General features: G+C 43.3%; 2 protein-coding genes across 3 annotated transcripts; both read left to right on the top strand.

The window, feature by feature from the left end:
• The first annotated feature begins 3,682 nt into the window (after positions 1–3,682).
• On the top strand, positions 3,683–6,075 carry LOC136522025 (NADH dehydrogenase [ubiquinone] 1 beta subcomplex subunit 9-like). The gene is made up of 5 exons (XM_066515808.1): positions 3,683–3,894; positions 4,005–4,046; positions 4,178–4,259; positions 4,939–4,994; positions 5,819–6,075. The coding sequence occupies exons 1-5, from the start codon at positions 3,769–3,771 to the stop codon at positions 5,855–5,857; spliced, it is 345 nt and encodes a 114-aa protein (XP_066371905.1). The 5' UTR covers positions 3,683–3,768; the 3' UTR covers positions 5,858–6,075.
• Positions 6,076–6,573: 498 nt separating this feature from the next.
• On the top strand, positions 6,574–10,945 carry LOC136520922 (PHAF1 protein At3g51130-like). Of its 2 annotated transcripts, none has more exons than XM_066514601.1 (14): positions 6,574–7,020; positions 7,202–7,284; positions 7,374–7,448; positions 7,840–7,907; positions 8,068–8,173; positions 8,278–8,338; positions 8,432–8,601; positions 9,029–9,091; positions 9,175–9,222; positions 9,546–9,659; positions 9,763–9,862; positions 9,947–10,020; positions 10,524–10,625; positions 10,708–10,945. In XM_066514601.1, exons 1-14 carry the CDS (start codon positions 6,834–6,836, stop codon positions 10,753–10,755), a joined length of 1,299 nt encoding a protein of 432 aa, XP_066370698.1. In that variant the 5' UTR covers positions 6,574–6,833; the 3' UTR covers positions 10,756–10,945. The 2 variants fall into 2 exon arrangements, with proteins under 2 accessions (XP_066370698.1, XP_066370697.1); XM_066514600.1 differs by having other exon boundaries at positions 6,576–7,020; positions 10,521–10,625.
• Positions 10,946–17,947: the final 7,002 nt, after the last annotated feature.

Genomic DNA, 17,947 nt, shown 5'->3' with positions numbered 1-17,947 from the left:
TCAGCTTTATTCACAACAAAGCTAGCGGATATTAGAGTTCAGTCGAACTTCTCATGCCACTGCTTAGGAGCTTGTTTTAGGCCATATAATGACTTTAATAATTTACACACCTTATCTTCTTGACCATTTGCTACAAAGCCATCCGGCTGATCCATATAGATCTCCTCCTCTAACTTTTCGTTTAGGAAAGATGTCTTAATGTCTATTTGATGAACGATAAGGCCATAAGGGGCTGCTAGGGAAAGCAAAACTTGAATTGTAGTCAATCGGGCAACCGGTGAATAAGTATCAAAGAAATCCTCACCTTCCATTTAAGTATAACCCTTGGCTATAAGTCTTGCCTTGTACCTCTCGATAGCACCATCAGGCCTAAGCTTTTTCTTGAACACCCATTTGCACCCTATAGGCTTGCACCCATAGGACGATCAACTATTTCTCAAGTTTCATTAGACATAATAGAATCCATCTTACTCCGTACTGTTTCCTTGCATAAGTCAACATCAGGAGAGGAATATGCCTCTTCAATGGTCGTTGGTGTGTCATCCACATGGTACACAATATAGTCATCACCAAAAGACTTTGCAGTCATCTGTCTCTTACTTTTTCTAGTGACTATAGTGTCATCCTCCTCAGAATTTTACATATAGGGTTCCTCAATTTATTCTATCGGAGTAAAATTTTTATGCTCATAGGGAATTATAAATTCAAGACCAGTCGTGTTAGGTGTATTTTTCATGAGAAATTCATTCTAAAAAATATAGCGTCTTTAGATTCCATGATTGTATCAACAACCATCTCAGGAACACTAGAATTTATAATTAAAAATCTATAACTCACGCTGTGAATAGCATAAACAAGAAAAACACAATCAACAGTCTTTGGTCTAAGCTTTCGCTTTTTATTTATTGGCACATTCACCTTTGCCAAACAACCCTAAGTTCACAGGTAACAGAGATTTAATCTCTTTTTCCTCGAATGGTGTAATTTCTTATTCTTTATGGGCACCCTATTCAAGACATGACACGCTGTCAATATAGCCTGACCCCACCATTCCTTAGATAGTCTCGCAGTCTCTAACATGGCATTAACCAAATCAGTTAGAGTGCGGTTCTTTCTCTCTGTAATCCCATTGGACTATGGTGAGTATGGTGGCGTCCTCTCATGAATAATTTCATGTACCGCGCAAAACTCAGAAAATTCATTTAAGAAATATTCTCCCCCGCGATCAGACCACAAACGTTTGATTTTCTTCTCAAGTTGATTTTCTATCTCAGCTTTATAGACTTTAAAATAATGCAACGCTTCATCTTTAGCTTTTAATAAATACACGTAGCAAGATCTAGTATAATCATCTATAAATATCATGAAGTATCGTTTACCGCCTTTAGTCAATTCGCCATTCATTTCGCATAAATCAGAATGAACGAGTTCTAATGGTGCCAAGCTCCTCTTCTCAGTAGCCTTGTGAGGCTTGCGCCTTCGATTGCACACACACCTGGCACTTAGAATCTTTGACTAAGTTAAATTTCGAGATTAAATTCAGATTTGCAAGCCGCGTGAGATAGTCAAAATTAATGTGACAAAGTCGTGAATGCCATATATTTGACTCATCCGAAACATTAACATTGTTCACTACTTTATTACACACATCATTAAGCAAAGATAAGCGGAACAAGCCTCAGTAATCATAACCTTTTTCAACAAATGTTCCATCTCTCGACACAACACACTTATTAGACTCAAGCACAATTTTAAAGCCATCGCGACACATTTGAGAACCGCTAACAAGATTTTTATTGATGGATGGGACATGCTACACGTTCTTTAATAGCACCGTCTTTCTCGAAGTAAACTTCAGAACGATCGTACCAACACCAAGAACACGCGCATGCGAACCGTTTCCCATCAGCAAGGCTCTAGTCCCGCCGGCCTGATAGAAAGTAAACAAAGAAATATTAGCACACATATGAATATTAGCACCGCTATCCATCCACCACTCAGGTGAAAGACAAACTGAAAGAACAAAAGGTAAAGAATTACCATACCCAGATGTTTCTCCTCCAGTCTCGCTAATCACCACGTTTGCTGATTTTTTTTCTTGCATATATTTATGGTCTGGGCACGCACTTGCCCAATGCTCATCACTCCCGCAAACAAAACAACCTCCACATTTTTTGTTGTTTTTCTTCTTAAACTCAGCAGTTTGCTTAGGCTTTGTATTGTTGTTCTCTTGCATGTTCTTCTTCTTTTTATTACGGGATGCAAATGAGTTTTTCTTCTGCACCATATTGGCAGCGGAAGACTCAACTCCTTTTTCACGATTGTCTTTTGCTCTCGCCCTCTCCTCAACATCAAGAGATCCAATAAGCTCAGCCACGCTAAACTCTTGCCTCTTGTATTTTAGAGAAGTAGCAAAATCCCTCCAAGAAGGTGGCAGCTTAGCAATTATACCGCCGGCCACAAACTTGTCGGGCAACAAACATAGAAAATGTTCTAGTTCCTTTGCTAGCGTCTGTATCTCATGAGTCTGTTCCACTACAGAACGATTTTCAACCATTTTGTAGTCATACAACTGCTCCATAAGGTACAACTCTCTACCAGCATCAGAAACTCCAAACTTTGCCTCAAGAGCATCCTATAATTCTTTGCCTGATGTGTAAGATATGTAGTTTTTCTTATACTTACTATGAAGTGCACTAATCACGGTGCCTCAAAACAGGTTATCGACAGCCAAAAACTTTTGCTCCTCCTCAGGAGTAAATCGTTTTGGCTAGATTGGCTTATAAGCCATGGCTGAAAGTACTGATGGCTGGTTTGGTGTGAGAGAAAAATATTGTTCGTTGGCTGATAAGCCAAGGCTTATAAGCCGAATACAGGCTGCTGAACAGGCTGCATAGAATTTTATTTAATTTATTAAATATTATATAGGCCAAGCCCATAATATATCAACAATTTTGACTTGGTCAATGCATACGAATACAAACCGCGGTTTTCTTTGAAAGCAGGTAATGTGGAAATAGTAACGGAAGGATACTCCAGATGGGCCTATGGTTCTTGTCTAGTTTTATTACATGACATATGCAGAGTTTTCAGTCAACTGTAGCTAGTAGTGCGCCTCTTGTTTATCATATGTTGCAAAGAAGTGCACTACATATGCCATTGACTATGAGTTGAGAAATTTGAACTCTCAATCCTCATAATATCCTATCTTCAGAACTTCATATATGCACCTACACACCAAAGCTAAGTACTGTGTGTGGCGAGCTGGCTGGCTGTGAGAACACCGCCACAATTTGGCAAATAAAGAAGCAATTGATGTTACAGGGTCAGCTTGACTAGAGGTGAAATATTTGGATTTTTTAATACTCCGTTTTCCTCCCTATTTGGTCATTTGGTGCCAATGTTCAACCACTGTTAGTTATACAATATTTTTGCCATATTCCACACGCTACATGGATATAAATAAAAATATTTTTAAAAGCACATTGAAATAGTCCAAAAAAGAGGTGTGCACACTGCACAGAGCCACAGAGGGAAGAAAGGAAAGTATAAGTTTTTTGAGTGGACCAAAAAGAAAAGGCATGGGCAACAAAATGGGCCCAAGTGGGCTTGCAGCCCATTGTCCGAGAAGTGGCCGATCCAGTCCAAACAGCCCATACACACCTGCGAGACCGTGACCCCGTCCGAATCCGATCCCCAATCCCCCAACCCGACTACTGCATCGAGAGGAGAGAGAAGGAAAGGAGCAGAGCGGCGGCGGCGAGGTCTATGGCGTCGACGGCAGGGTACCTGGCGCGGCGGGCGGCGCAGAAGGAACGGGTGCGCCTGCTCTACCGCAGGGCGCTCAAGGACACGCTCAACTGGGCCGTCCACCGCCACCTCTTCTACCAGGACGTCAGTCCCCCCCATTTCCCCCCTCCGCCTCCCTCTCCCTCTCCCTCTCGATCTCGATCTCCCTCCCCGCTCGCGGACGGATCTGACCTCGTGCTCCCTCTCGCGCGCAGGCGTCGGATCTCCGGGACAAGTTCGAGGCCAACCGACACGTGGTAAGGCCTCCTCCTGCTGACCCTTTTTTCACACCTCGATCGAAACTCGCAAGTTACGTTTGGTGATGATTTCTGTGTGGTGCTGTGACTGTGAGCCATGATGTTGGATTTTGTGTGGGGTGGTGGTGCAGGATAACCTGGACGTGATCGATAGGCTCATCGATGATGCGGAGGCTCAGTACAGGAACTTCCAGCACCCCGATCCCTACATTGGTAAGCTTTCTCTTGTCATCCTGGTCTTTTTTGTGCACTGAATGTTTGGCATCAAATCATGTAGGCTGGCACTAACATTTTGTTTGGATAGAACATTTCATATTGAGTAATCAACGTCATAGTGAAGTTTTCAGAATTCTTGCAGTGATAACCACACTTTTCGTTTTGGTCAAGACCTTTCAATGCCTAGAGTTTAGTTAACTGGGATGCAATCCTTCTTCTCTTTCCCAGCTACATTTGCTTACACTTGATGTACCAACAGTTTGAAAAAAGAACAACTTTGTTCAGCCCTAGTAACACCGATGGTTATGGATTAATTAGTAAATATGCAAGCTGCTACCTGCTGTATTTTTTGTGGGTATTCGGTATTGTAATTCTGTTGTAAGGCTTCAGCCTAAGTGTCTGACTTACCAATTTCTTCTGTTCCTGATGTTGATGCCTCTGTTTAGCAATGAGTGGCCACAACAAATACGCTGGAAGATACTAGCATTTTTTTTCTGAGATACTAGCATTTTTTTCTGAGATACAGTTGAAAAGTTAGTTGTAATTGATTGACGTCAACGTTTTAATCTTAGATACAATGATTGTGCTAATGTGTATGAATTACCAATTTTTTGAGGTGAAGTCTCTACGGGAATGCTAAAGCCTAATAATCTCTATATGCCTCTTATCTCTGCAGTTCCATGGGCACCAGGTGGCAGTAAATTCACAAGAAACCCCCCTCCTCCTCAAGGGGTAAGATCATAGATTACATTGCTCTTTATGCTATGTAATGTATTTGCATTATGCTAATTTGATTCACCACAATGCTTATCATTCATAATATTATACTTGATTTTTCTTTCCTCCTGTGATTGCCTAAACAAGGTACACTGTTCATAGTTTAAGCTAACCTAATTTGAACGCAAAAAATGCAGCAGTACTTAAGGTTTCATCTGTAATTTCTCAATGGATAAGAGAGCTAGAATTATTATTTATCGTTAATGGATTATTATTTGTAGTGCTTTGGCCAAAACTGTAAATTCATGTTAGGAACTTCAACTGATTTGCTCACAAAGGTAGTTAGTTTTACAATTACTCCCTCCGTTCCAAGTTATAAGACATTTTGGCTTTTCTAGATACATTGCTTTTACTACGTATCTTGACATAGTGTATATCTAAGTGCATAGCAAAAACTATGCATCTAGAAAAGTACATTGCTTATATTTTGGAATGGAAGGAGTATTTCATAACTGAATATTCTCTACTTGGACGTGATGGGGTGAACCGTGCCAAACATCTGCTGCATATTATCATATTACTGGGCTACTGGCTTAGATTTTACAAAACGACTTCATCTTCTATGGCCACATTAACCCTCCCATACTGATTTGCTCGCAAAGGTAGTTTTTCATAACAGGATTTCCTCTACTATGTATCGCATAGAGTTTACAAAATGACTTCATTTTCAATGGCGACATTATCTTATTCTGGCTCAAGCATTTAGCATTGCTAAACTGTCTTTGGGTAGTAGATTCTGTACACCAAAATGTTGTACTAATGGCAATTGTGTCTTGTAGATCGAGATCATCTACAATTATGGCAAGGAGGACCAGTAAACAAGAGTCCTGCGAGCGGGGGCAGAACTTCCAGAGTTCCAAATCACTTCCTGTTTAATTGAGTTGTACGAGAAATAAGAATGAAAATTACTGGACTCCATCCATGCTTCTCATTTGCTTTTTCTGATAACCCAGTGCTCTTCATCTACTGCATATTCAAGTGATGTTTGCTGTCATAAAATGGAACTATGCTATCTTTGTCATGCAGTTTAAACTGACGAGCCGCACCTCCCCTGTTTTTCGTTGGCTTTTCTGCTGCATTTTTAAGTTTTCTCTAGTTACTCCCCCCCTGGAATCTGGAATCCGGATGTTCAGGTTGAAAATTGACGAATTGAGCTGGCACCATCAAAGCTGCCATCCAATTTTGATGTGTGGGTTGATCCAAGTTTGTATAATCGACACGGATTACATATTCAGTGTGAAATTTGAAACCGATCTCAGCCGTTCAATGTTAGTCGGATGTCTGAATCCCTTTCGGTGTTAAGCTAAAAATTCAGAGTTCTTAGCGTCCTCAACTCGGAGCCGATCCTGTCGTGTAAACGTGAACTCCGAACAAGAAGCAACCATAGAAGCAGAAGCTAACCTACGCGACTCACCGCTCGCAGCAAACAGCAGTGCCCTCCGCTCCGAATCCGCCACGTGTCCCGCCGGCCACCTATTTGCCGCGCGACGGGTTCCTCCTCCGTCGCACGTAATCCGGCGCAAAAGGGCCCGAGGCGACGACGCAGGTGCACACGGCGATCCTCCCGCCGACATCCGGGCCCCACTTGTAGGCTACCGCCACTGACGGCTCCGGACCCGCGTGTCATACGAAGCCAACTCCCGCGTTGGTTTCTCGTTAAGCTAAGCCCGCACCGCGCGAGATGGTGGTGGAGTAGACGCAATCCCACGCGAATCCCATCGGATCGAACCCAGCAGCACGCCGAGGAATAAACCGTCGAGGAGGAAGGAGGGGGGCCGCGAGGTGGGCACCAGGATGCAGGCACAGAGGTCCCCGGCGATGACGGGGGTTGGCGGCGCCGCCGCGGCGGCGGCGGCGGGGACGGCGGTTGGGATGCCGTCCCAGGGGACGGTGCCGGTGCGGCGACGGTGCGAGGGTACAGCAATGGGAGCCATCACGCTCGACCTCCGCCCCGGCCTCGGCGTCGGCCCCTTCACCCTCGGTGAGAACCCTAAGCACCCACCGCCCGCCGCCCCGTCAGGCATCGGCGGTCGTTGGTTGCTTCCTTTGCTTTCCTCTCGGTTTGGACGGGAGGGAAAAATGACTTGTTTTTTTAAGCAAGAGGTTAGCTAAATTTTCAAACTTTGAGCCAATTCTGACTTGGGAGGTCGCAATCGGTGCAGGGATGGCGATCTCCGATGCCTTTGCACAGATAGAGCGCCAGCCGAATATCTACGACGTTGTGCACGTGAAGTACTTCGACGAGGTTTGTGAGACGAGGTGCACGAGTTTGTTGGATGCCAGGGTTACCAAAATATTCTTAACTGATCGGTGTTGTTGGTTCTGTGTCTTCAGGAGCCTCTCAAGCTGGACTTTGTCATTAGCTTTCCGGACCATGGATTTCACCTACGCTTTGATCCTTGGTCGCAGGTATGCTCGGGGTTAATTTGTTACATTTTAGGCATTTTTTTTTATTTTGAAACAGCCAGCATTGAATGCATGAGAAATCAGTTGCTCGTGGAGATTAATTAAGACTATATAGCGGACCACTTTTGCAAAATCAAACTGGAATGTGTTCTGCATTAGGATACCCCAACTCTTGTGGCTAAAAGGGTTAGCTGCTGTTGTTTTTTAGTGTGTTATGCTTGAAATATAGGAAATATAACGTGGGTAATTGAGAAAAGGAACTCATCATGGTTAATAATTCTAATTTATGTATATGGGGAAAAGAATCTTTGAGAATGTGTGCTGTGTGGAAATGAAACTTGTTTTCAGGCTTCAGAATTACTAAACTTATATGCTTTGTATATTATCCTTGCAGAGGCTCCGTCTTGTAGAAATTTATGATGTTAAGAGATTGCAATTGCGATATGCGACAGCTTTAATTGGGTAAGGATCTTCGCGATCATGATTTTTCATTGTTAAATCTGTGTGAAACAGTGGAAGTACTCAAATAAATCCTGTTCAGATATGTTGTTGCGCTCATTTACATTAACCCTTCAGCGCAAGGTTGTGTGGTGTTACTGATCATTCTGTTTTTCACTTTCAGTGGCCCGTCAACATTAGCCACTTTTGCCGCTGTGTATGCACTCTTTGGACCAACTTTCCCTGGTATATACGACAAAGAGAGGGGAATTTATACGTTGTTCTACCCAGTATGTCATGAAAAATAGCTCTGTTTTTCCCCTCTTTCGCAGTTCATCTTGTTTTCTTTCCCTTGGTCTGTTGGTGGGTTTGTCTTACTGGTAAGCTTTTGTAGGGTTTATCCTTCGCTTTCCCTATTCCCAGCCAATATACAAATCTATTCACCAATGGGGAAGGTATTCTACCTCAGAGGCAATTCAGTTGTGAATGTTCTATTAGTACCCATATTTACGTAACATCCTACCTCACTTCTATAATTGCTATGGCAGTGGCAGATTTGCCCCTGGAATTCCCAGACGGAACAACCCCTGTTACTTGCCGGGTTTGTATATATGATAGCTCGACAGATAGCAAGGTTGGGGTTGGATCTTTGATGGACAAAGCAGTTGTACCTGCACTGCCTGCAGGCAGCCTGTATATGGAGGAGGTGCACGCGAAGGTATGCTATGTTTTTAGTTTATTGATAATGTTTCCAGCTTACTGGTTTTGTTGAAGCTGTAAACATATTTTGATGTTTCATAATCCAAGTGATCCAGACTATCTAGTTTTACCTCTTAGCTCTCCAGTCCTGTCCCCACCCACCCAGGCACCTCTTTTCTTAGACAATGTATGAAACCAACAAGCGAAAGAAAATAAACAAAAAGCTGGTCGTGGGATTTGCCTTTCAATTACACGTTTGTTTTAGACTCTTTTTTAATGTTGAATAATTTTTTTTGATTTGTTGTTTGTTGCACGAGTGAGAATCATACAACGACTGGTATCTTCTTCGTGTATATGAATAAGTTATGATTTCTGTATGTTGTTTGTCTTACGACTCTTACCAAGTCTTACCAGTGGAGTAAACATTTTCTTATACTTGTTTTCAGCTTGGTGAAGAACTTTGGTTCACAATAGGGGGGCAACATATTCCTTTTGGTGCATCACCACAGGTACATCACATATCTATTTGCTGAAGTAAAAATATAACTTTACATTGGCCCAGATTTGTCTTCTACTTGAATTTCTTTTGCAGGATGTCTGGACTGACTTGGGTCGTCCTTGTGGTATCCATCAGAAGCAGGTCAGTTTTAATTGAGGCATCAGAGTAAAGATTTCACATAATATATGTATTTCTTTGAATTGCCAACATTATTTAACATATGACATAAGCTAAGCTGAACTGGTTTCCTTGTGAATTTACTTTTTTTGCTTACTCATGGAAGCATTTAGATAACATTTTAGTCTATACAGAACTATTGAGAGCATGAGATTAATCCGTATTTCTGCGACATATGGTTAAGTTTTGTTTGGTAAAGATCAATATAAAGGAATGACATTCTCCCTGGAATTATTGGTGCATTCTCAACTGCAATGCTAACTATGTTTGTTCTCCCATCTTGTAAGGTGGACCAAATGGTCATACACTCTGCATCAGAACCCCGGCCTCGGACAACCCTTTGTGGAGATTATTTCTACAACTACTTCTCGCGTGGAATTGATATCTTATTTGATGGACAGGTGTGGAGTATTTCATCACACTAGGATTGTGTAACACTGTAAATAGCTTCTTTTTATTGGCTTGGATTTTAAATAGCATATTGACAGTTTATTGTCCTTGCAGACACATAGGATAAAGAAGTTTGTTTTGCATACAAACTTCCCTGGCCACTCAGATTTCAATTCATATAAGAAATGCAACTTTGTTATATATGATGCTGAAGGTCTGGACTACGTACTTGTAATAAAAAAATAGTTTTATTGTGATGGAATAATCCAATCCAATCATCCATCTGGTCTTTTTTCAGCTGAAGGTACATGTCAGCCCGGTAATGTCTCAAAAAATTGCATGACGCCTAGTACAAAATGGGAACAAGTTAAGGTATGGTGTTTTACATAACTTATTAACACCTGCTGATGGTACCACTGGTAGTCCTTGTCTCCTTGATGTCTTTATTTGGCTTCAGAATGCCGTTTGATTTTTGCCTTGTAGTTCTAAAGTTATCATCTTTGCTTTGAAATGCCATTTGTTACAATTTCTGCACACCCCTTTTTGCATCTTGTTTCATTGGCTTCATGGATTACTTTCATGAGTCCTTTTCATCCTTGTTAAATAGTGAATGGTAAACTTATGACATAAAATGATCTACTAGGTTTTATTTTGCATAGTTGGGTTGTTAGCATAATCACACTAATGTTCTTGCACTAAGAATGTCAGCTTTGCTTTTGCTTTTTCTAGAGCACTTACCTTTTAAGTAGATATTGGTCTAAGCTGTATTATCAATCTAGCAACGCTTCGAGTGTCAATATGCTATCTTATTGCATGCTTATATGTTATATATTTTTCTGTCCTTTTAACAACCCTTGGTTTTACTGTATTAGGAGATTCTCGGTGATTGTGGCCGAGCTGCAATCCAGACACAAGGCTCCATGAACAATCCATTTGGATCGACTTTTGTATATGGATATCAGAATATTGCTTTCGAGGTGGGTGTTATTCGATCGCACTCCAAATCTCTTTTCCCTGTGTATATCAGATGTGACATCGTGTTATTTTATTGGTTAATAGGTGATGAAAAATGGATATATTGCAACTGTTACTCTCTTCCAATCATGATGTATGTAATGTAGCTGTTGCCCATAATGCACATCGCCGAAGCACGGCTATGCTATGTTTGATCATTGGGGAGCATGGACTTCAGTTAACTGTCGAAGTTTTCCATTTTGACAGGGTGCTACATGTATCTCAAGTAGTACACGCTGTACGCTGTACATGGTCAGGTAATGGAACGTTGTACCTCATGTGAGTACTGATGTCATTCGCAAGACTCCAGTAGTTTGATAGTGATTCCAGTTTCTCTATCGTTAGCAGAATCAGTGAATTGTGCAGTATCTCAACTAAACTACACGCTGGGGGACCTCGGCTACGAGAGGTCAGCCAGTTCCTTTCGTCTTGCGTGAGGCCTAATACTGACTAATACTGATTTGATGATTTTTTTTCCTTGAACATGTAGAAGAGCTACGTATCCTATATTAAAAAAAAAGGTTTTAGAACACACACAAATCTAACACACTCACAGTTTTACAAAGGGGCGCGCACCTTTCCTTTTAAATATACACACGACCTTGGCCCAGTGACATCAACAGCCCAGCCTAGCCTCCAATACGCGCGCTAGGAAAGCTAGATGAGATACACCTGGAGCCCCGACCATGCTCTATTGCTGCAGCAGTGCAGCTCTTCCCGAGCAGCGTCCACTGTACGACCTCCATAATTAAAAAATAATATAGCGGTTCCGAATTCCGATGGTTCTAGATTGACCAAGCATCAAGAATTATGATCGACGTCAGTACTTTTTGCACTTACCCTTGAACACTTTCTATAGTTCGTGCCACTAGTCCTCAGAAGACGCAGCAAGCCGAATCACATTTGCCTTCCAAAGACACTTTTTGCACTTACCCTTGAACACTTTCTATAGTTCGTGCCACTAGTCCTCAGAAGATGCAGCAAGCCGAATCACATTTGCCTTCCAAAGACACTAGTTACCAACAAGTGGTCAATCGCATAAGATGCAGCGTTCATGATGAGGTAGCTCTCCACGAGCGAGACCATCAGCAGTCTAGCATTTGTTGTGACAAACCGACCACAGAGAAAAATTTACATTTCTACGGTGCCCACGTCCTGCAAATTTTTTTCCACGGTCTGAATTGCACCACACCAATAAACAAGCCTTTATAAGCGGATTTTGCAGCATATTTTTCTTTTCTTTTTTTCGATTACACAGTACAATTCAGGCACTCACAATGCACGCACACTTACTCCTATGAACGCACGCACGTAAACCCTATATCTATGAGCATATTTGAAGACTGGGTCCTCGAGATTGACAAAGTCACCACATGCGCCTCGTTGTCGATAAGAACGTCATCTACCACTGAAAGCACAACGTTGTTAAATCCTAAAATATTCGTTCCCACGACAAGTAGAACCCAAGACCCGATGTGCTACTGACGCTCTTATAACCACTAGACTACAGTTTAGAGAATCGTCGTATATGTGAGAATCCTCAACATCTTGGTGCATCACCACCTCTGAGAGCAGGTCCCAGAGATCAAGGTAATCTGAGATGGCAGCAACCGAAAGAGTACCTTGGATATCCAAAATCCAAACCATATCAGTTAGGAGCAACTCTAACAGAGTCCCTACTTAAGCTCCTATAGCTAAATATGAGTGCTTAGCTTAAAAACTGTGTTCCAGCGTGACCCTACTAGGGCCCTCAAATTTTAGTGGGCACCCAAGGCCAAGCCCACAAATCACCGTTTTAGGCAGTTGGTCCTCCCACACATCTTCCTCGTCCGCTTGAGCGCCCAAGCGCGCGCACCCTCCCCGGTACGATGATCGTCCACATCTGTGTGCCTCTCCCCGGTGCGACGGTCTCTCCCATGTCCGTGCGCCCTCCCCTGTTCAGCGGTCTCCTGGGTGGAGCCTCCCGGGCGTCCCCATTGGAGCCACGTTGCCCCTTCCCGATGCCCCTAGTTGCCCTCCCCGCCAGAGCTGTGCCTCAAGCGTGCGCCCTTTGCCTGCCCGCGTGCCCCTCTCCCAGCACAATGATCTCCTGGCAGAGCCACCCAACCCTCCCCGTCGAACCACGACGCCCCTCCCCGTTGTCCCTCCTTGCCTTCCCCGTTGGAGCCACCCCGCTCCCAGCCGAAGCCCCTCCTAGCGAATCCCATCCTTGGCGACCACCCCCCTGTCCACGCAACCATAACCTCCCTCAACAGCTCCTTCCCTTCCTGTCCATGCACCCTCCTAATCGCGCCCTCACCATGGCCGTGTTTGTCAATAGGGGAGAAGACAAAGGATAAAGATAGAGAAGATAATGACAAGTGGGTCATACGTGTTATTCTCTGTTTTAATGAATTTGAGAGTCCTAATTTGAGGGCTATTGCTAGAGTTGAGCTCACAAAACATGGCCCTTAAAAGTAGGGGAGGCCCACAAATCCAAAGTAGGGGCCATGTTTTAAGGTCCATTGCTGGAGTTGCTCTTCATCCATTGTCCTCTTTTTTGCACGCCGCTTAAATGGCAACTCCGATTGGTATCACGCTTCAAAGGTCCATTCTTTACACCTTAGCATCATTTGGTAGCTATTACTCTCCCAAACTTCCAATCTATGCATATGTGCAAGCTTTCAAATCCAAACTCTTAGCACATATGTAGGGGGAGCTAATACTACCAATTTGGGTTGATGAAACTTGTCCATAATCTTTACACATGGTAATATGCTTGGGCAAGCAACATGAATCCAAAAAGATTTCATTAAATATCTTTGTAAATAGGTTGTCATCAATTACCAAAAAGGAGGAGATTGAAAGCCCTAGTTTGGTTTTGGATAATTGATGAAACCTAGCACTAACCTTTATCATGAGTGTGATATGAGCTAGGTTGGTGCAATCCAAGTGATTGAGCAAGATGAGGTCCATGGAGATGGAGATGGACATGTGTTGATGATGATCAAGTGCTCAACTTGGAAAAGAAGAAAGAGAAAAACAAAAACCGAGATGATCAAGGCAAATGTATATGATAGGTTTTTGTTTTGCACTCAAGACACTATAGAGGGTGTGAGTGACTTAGGATTGATAGCCGTACTATAAACAGGGGAAATCTTTGGCTAAACGGTTTATCGAGTGCCACTAGGTGACATGATTCTTGCATATGCATTTAGGAACCTAGTGTGCTAACTTTGACCCTTGTAAAATGCTTTAAAAAATACTAACACACGTGCACACAAGTTCTACACATTGAAGTTAGCAAGTTGGAAGCAAGGGTAAAGTCATTTTAGACTTGGAAAAAGAAAAGGGAGCTCAGGCACCTGACCAGACGTAGGCCACAACAGTGACCTGCGCGTCCGGTCACTAACCCTAGGTGCAGCGCGGCTGGCCGAGCGCGCAGTGAAGTGACCGAATGCAGTGACCTGACACTAGTTGTGCGTCCGGTCATGCTAACCAGAGGAGGCGGTGCTCGGTGGCGTGATCGGACGCTAAGTCGTTCTTACGATCGGACGCTCCGAAGAAAAGCAACGCGGCTGATGTACGCTGACGTTGCACGCATGATTGAAAGCATCTAGGCTCCTAGTTGGATTTCGATGATTAATGTCAATACAAAATTACTATGACTAACGTGTGTTTTGCAGAGGCAATTAAGTTAGGTCATGGTAATGGAGATCGGTTGGGCAATCGAGGTTGTCATGCCCCTACGATGGAAATCGTTTCAGTTTTCAAAGGATGGACGACAAGGTTAAGGATAACTAGTTCTAAGTGTCGATTGAAGTTGGAGAGACACTTAGAGTAGTTTAGGACTTTGTTTTTCCTTTGGACGTACTATGAAGGGGGGTATGAACGGGTAGCTTGACCTAGTTGAGTCTAGTGAGTTAGGTGTGGTGCACACTTGTTTAAACTAGCTCTAGGTAGCTCCTATGAATGCCTAAGATCCTTTGGAGCAAACTTCATTCACATATGTTCGAAAGTTGGAAGTGAATGGAGGGTCAAACACTAACCGGACGCTGGCTCCGGTGCGACCGGACGCTGGCCGCAGGGTCCGGTCAGTTCGTTTGACTGAGGTGATCAAGTCTGGTGTGACCGGACGCTGAGGGCTAGCGTCTGGTCGACTCCAGTAAGGGTCTAGACTTGGGAAAGAGTGACCGGACGCGTCCGGTCAGTGCTGACCGGACCCTGAGGGTTCAGCGTCCGGTCGAGTCCAGTAAGGTTCCAGTAAGGGTTTTATGCGACCGGACGCGTCCGGTCAGTGCTGACCGGACCCTGCCAGCGTCCGGTCGACTCTTTACTACTGGTTCACGGGTTGAACTGACCGGAGCGTCCGGTCATCACGACCAGAGCGTCCGGTCATCCCGCAGAAGCTCATAACGGTTCGTTTTTCAGGCTGCCTTATAAATAGAAGCTCCACTCGTGAGTGGAGTGACTTTTGCTCATTCCAACAGCTGAGAAACATGTTTGTGAGTGCCAAGAAGAGCAAGGTCCTAGTGAGGTGTTTGTGATTTGAGAATCCAAGAGAGTAGCCTCACTAGCAAATCAAGAGTAGCAAAGTGTGCATCCATCTTCTCATTAGGCTTCGCGTGGTCAAGTGAGAGTTCGTGCTTGTTACTCTTGGTGATCGCCATCACCTAGACGGCTTGGTGGTGATTAGGAGTTTGGTGTTCACCCAGCGGAGCTTGTGGGTGACCCAACTCAAGTTGTGAGCGGCTTTGGGTGATTCGCCATGACGGAGTGTCGAAGAATCAACCCGTAGAGAGCACTTGATCCTTGCGCGGATCAAGGGGGAGCTACACCCTTGCGCGGGTGCTCCAACGAGGACTAGTGGGGAGTGGCGACTCTCCGATACCTCGGCAAAACATCGCCGCGTTCCTTTCTCTCCCTATTTACTTTGAGCACTTACTTTGAGTATTTACTTTGAGCAATTCAATACTTGTTTTACATCCATAGAATTGCTTGCTAGAGTAAGGTTGGAACATAAGTGGTGAGTTCGTTGTGCATTAGTTTGATAGAAACACTTTTCTAGGCACAAGGGGTTAATTGGGCTATCCGTAGGATTTGTTTATTGCAAGAGAATTTCGAATTAGCCCAATTCACCCCCTCTCTTGGGCATCTTGATCCTTTCAATTGGTATCAGAGCCTCGTGCTCACGTTTTTAAGCTTAATCGCTTAGAGCAAGATGTCTCACGGGGATGGACCTCCTTCTATCTTTGAGGGAGATGATTTTCCATATTGGAAAATCTGCATGGAGGCATACTTAGAAGCTCTAGATGTTGGAATTCTTAGAGCCGCCTCTCAAGGGTTCCCAGCACCTAGGAATGCCGCACAACTTCAAGGCGATGAAGTGAATTATGAAAAATGGAATGCAAAGGCTCGCAACACCATCTTTAGAGGCCTTTGCAAAGATGTGTTCAATCGTGTAAGGAACCACAAAGACGCCCATGCTCTATGGTCGGACGTTTGTGCGCTCCATGAGGAAACCAAGAGTGAGCGTGAGGAACGCTATCATCTTGTGATTAAAAAGCTAAATTCTTTTGAGATGTTTCCCAAAGAAAGTGCTAATGAGATGTATTCTCGATTGAATGTTCTTGTAGAGGAAGTCAATGGGCTTGGACTTACTCAAATGTCACCATCCGATGTTGTGAGAAAAATCTTGAGTGTCCTCCCCATTGATAAATATGGGCACATTGTGACCGTGCTACATCAAGGTGATCTTTCCGCCGCTACACCGACACAAATCTTGGGAAAGATCAATGCTCATGAGATGTACATGCACATCACACCACAAGATGGCTCATCCTCTACAAAGAAGAAAGAGAAGGACTTAGCATTCAAAGCTAGCCAAGACAAGGGCAAAGCAAGACTTGAGTATGAGAGCTCAAGTGATGAAGATGATGAAGAAAGCCTTGCCCTCATGGTGAAGAAGACCACCAAGATGCTAAAAAGGCTAAATAAGAGTGGCATCAAGTTTGATGGCAAGAAGAAGAAGTTCTTCACTAGCTCAAGAAGAAAGCCAATCTCTAAGATGAATTGCTACAATTGTGGCGAACTTGGCCACCTAGCTCATCAATGCACAAAGCCCAAGAAAGACAAGTTCAAGAACAAGGGCAAGAAAGATGAGTCAAGCGATGAAGATGAAAAGAAAAAGAACAAGCCATACAAGAAGAGAGATGGCAAAAAGAGGGACTTCTACAAGAAGAAGAAGAGTGGCAAGGCCTACATTGTCGGTGATTGGCTCACGGACATTGATTCATCAAGTGGATCATCCGATGATGATAGTGACGATGAAAAGGTGGCCGCCATTGCTATTGATCTTGCATCTTCACCGCCACCATCGCCATCATCCTCTACACACCTATGCCTTATGGCTAAAGGTGAACGCAAGGTAACTAAGAGTGATGATAGTAGTGATGATGAACATGCTAGTGATGATGATAGTGATAGCAATGATGATGACTCACCTACATATGATGATCTTGTCAAAATACTAAGAAAATATACTAAGATCATTAGAAAAAGTAGAGCTACAAATGAAAAACTTGATGCTAAAAATGATTCACTCTTAGCTAAGTGTGATACATTAGAAAAGGCTAATGATGAGCTCAAAGAAATAAATGATTCTATATCATCCAAACTCAAGGAGCTCAAATCTTCTAAGAAAGAGCTTAAAGATAAACATGATAAACTTGAGTGGGTGCACAATGAGCTTGTCACTAGTCACCATAAGCTAAAAGATGAATATACAACTCTAAAGATCAATCATGATACCCTTATTATTGCACAAGAATTCTTACCAAATGAGCCACATGATGCTACTAACCATGTTGTTAAGATTGATATAGCTACCTCATGTGATGATTTAATTGATGAAAGCATTGAGCATGGATCTAGTAGCAAGGGCAAGCAAGTGGTTGAGTGCAATGACTATGATGAGTATGTCAAGCTCAAGAGTGACAATGAGAAGCTCTTGAAAGATCTTGAAAAGATGAAAAGTCACAACACCATTGTGCTAGAAACTCTTGATCATGACAAAGAGGTGATCCTTGAGAATGAGAAGCTAAAAGAAGAAATCAAGAAACTCAAGGAGGAGAAGAACAATGATATTCTCAAGGAAGAGAACAAGAAGCTCAAGATGGAGAAAGAGCATCTCAAGGTGGGATTGAGCAAGTTTGCTAGAGGCAAGCATCTCCAAAGTGAGCTACTCATGAATACCGTCATGAAGATGGATAGAAGTGGCATTGGATATATGGCAAGTGTAGAGAAG

The sequence above is a fragment of the Miscanthus floridulus genome, chromosome 18 (genome assembly GCF_019320115.1).
Source record: "Miscanthus floridulus cultivar M001 chromosome 18, ASM1932011v1, whole genome shotgun sequence".
NCBI lineage: Eukaryota > Viridiplantae > Streptophyta > Magnoliopsida > Poales > Poaceae > Miscanthus > Miscanthus floridulus.
The sequence above is the reverse complement of the archived record's forward strand: the minus strand, read 5'-3'. Positions and strand labels throughout refer to the sequence as shown.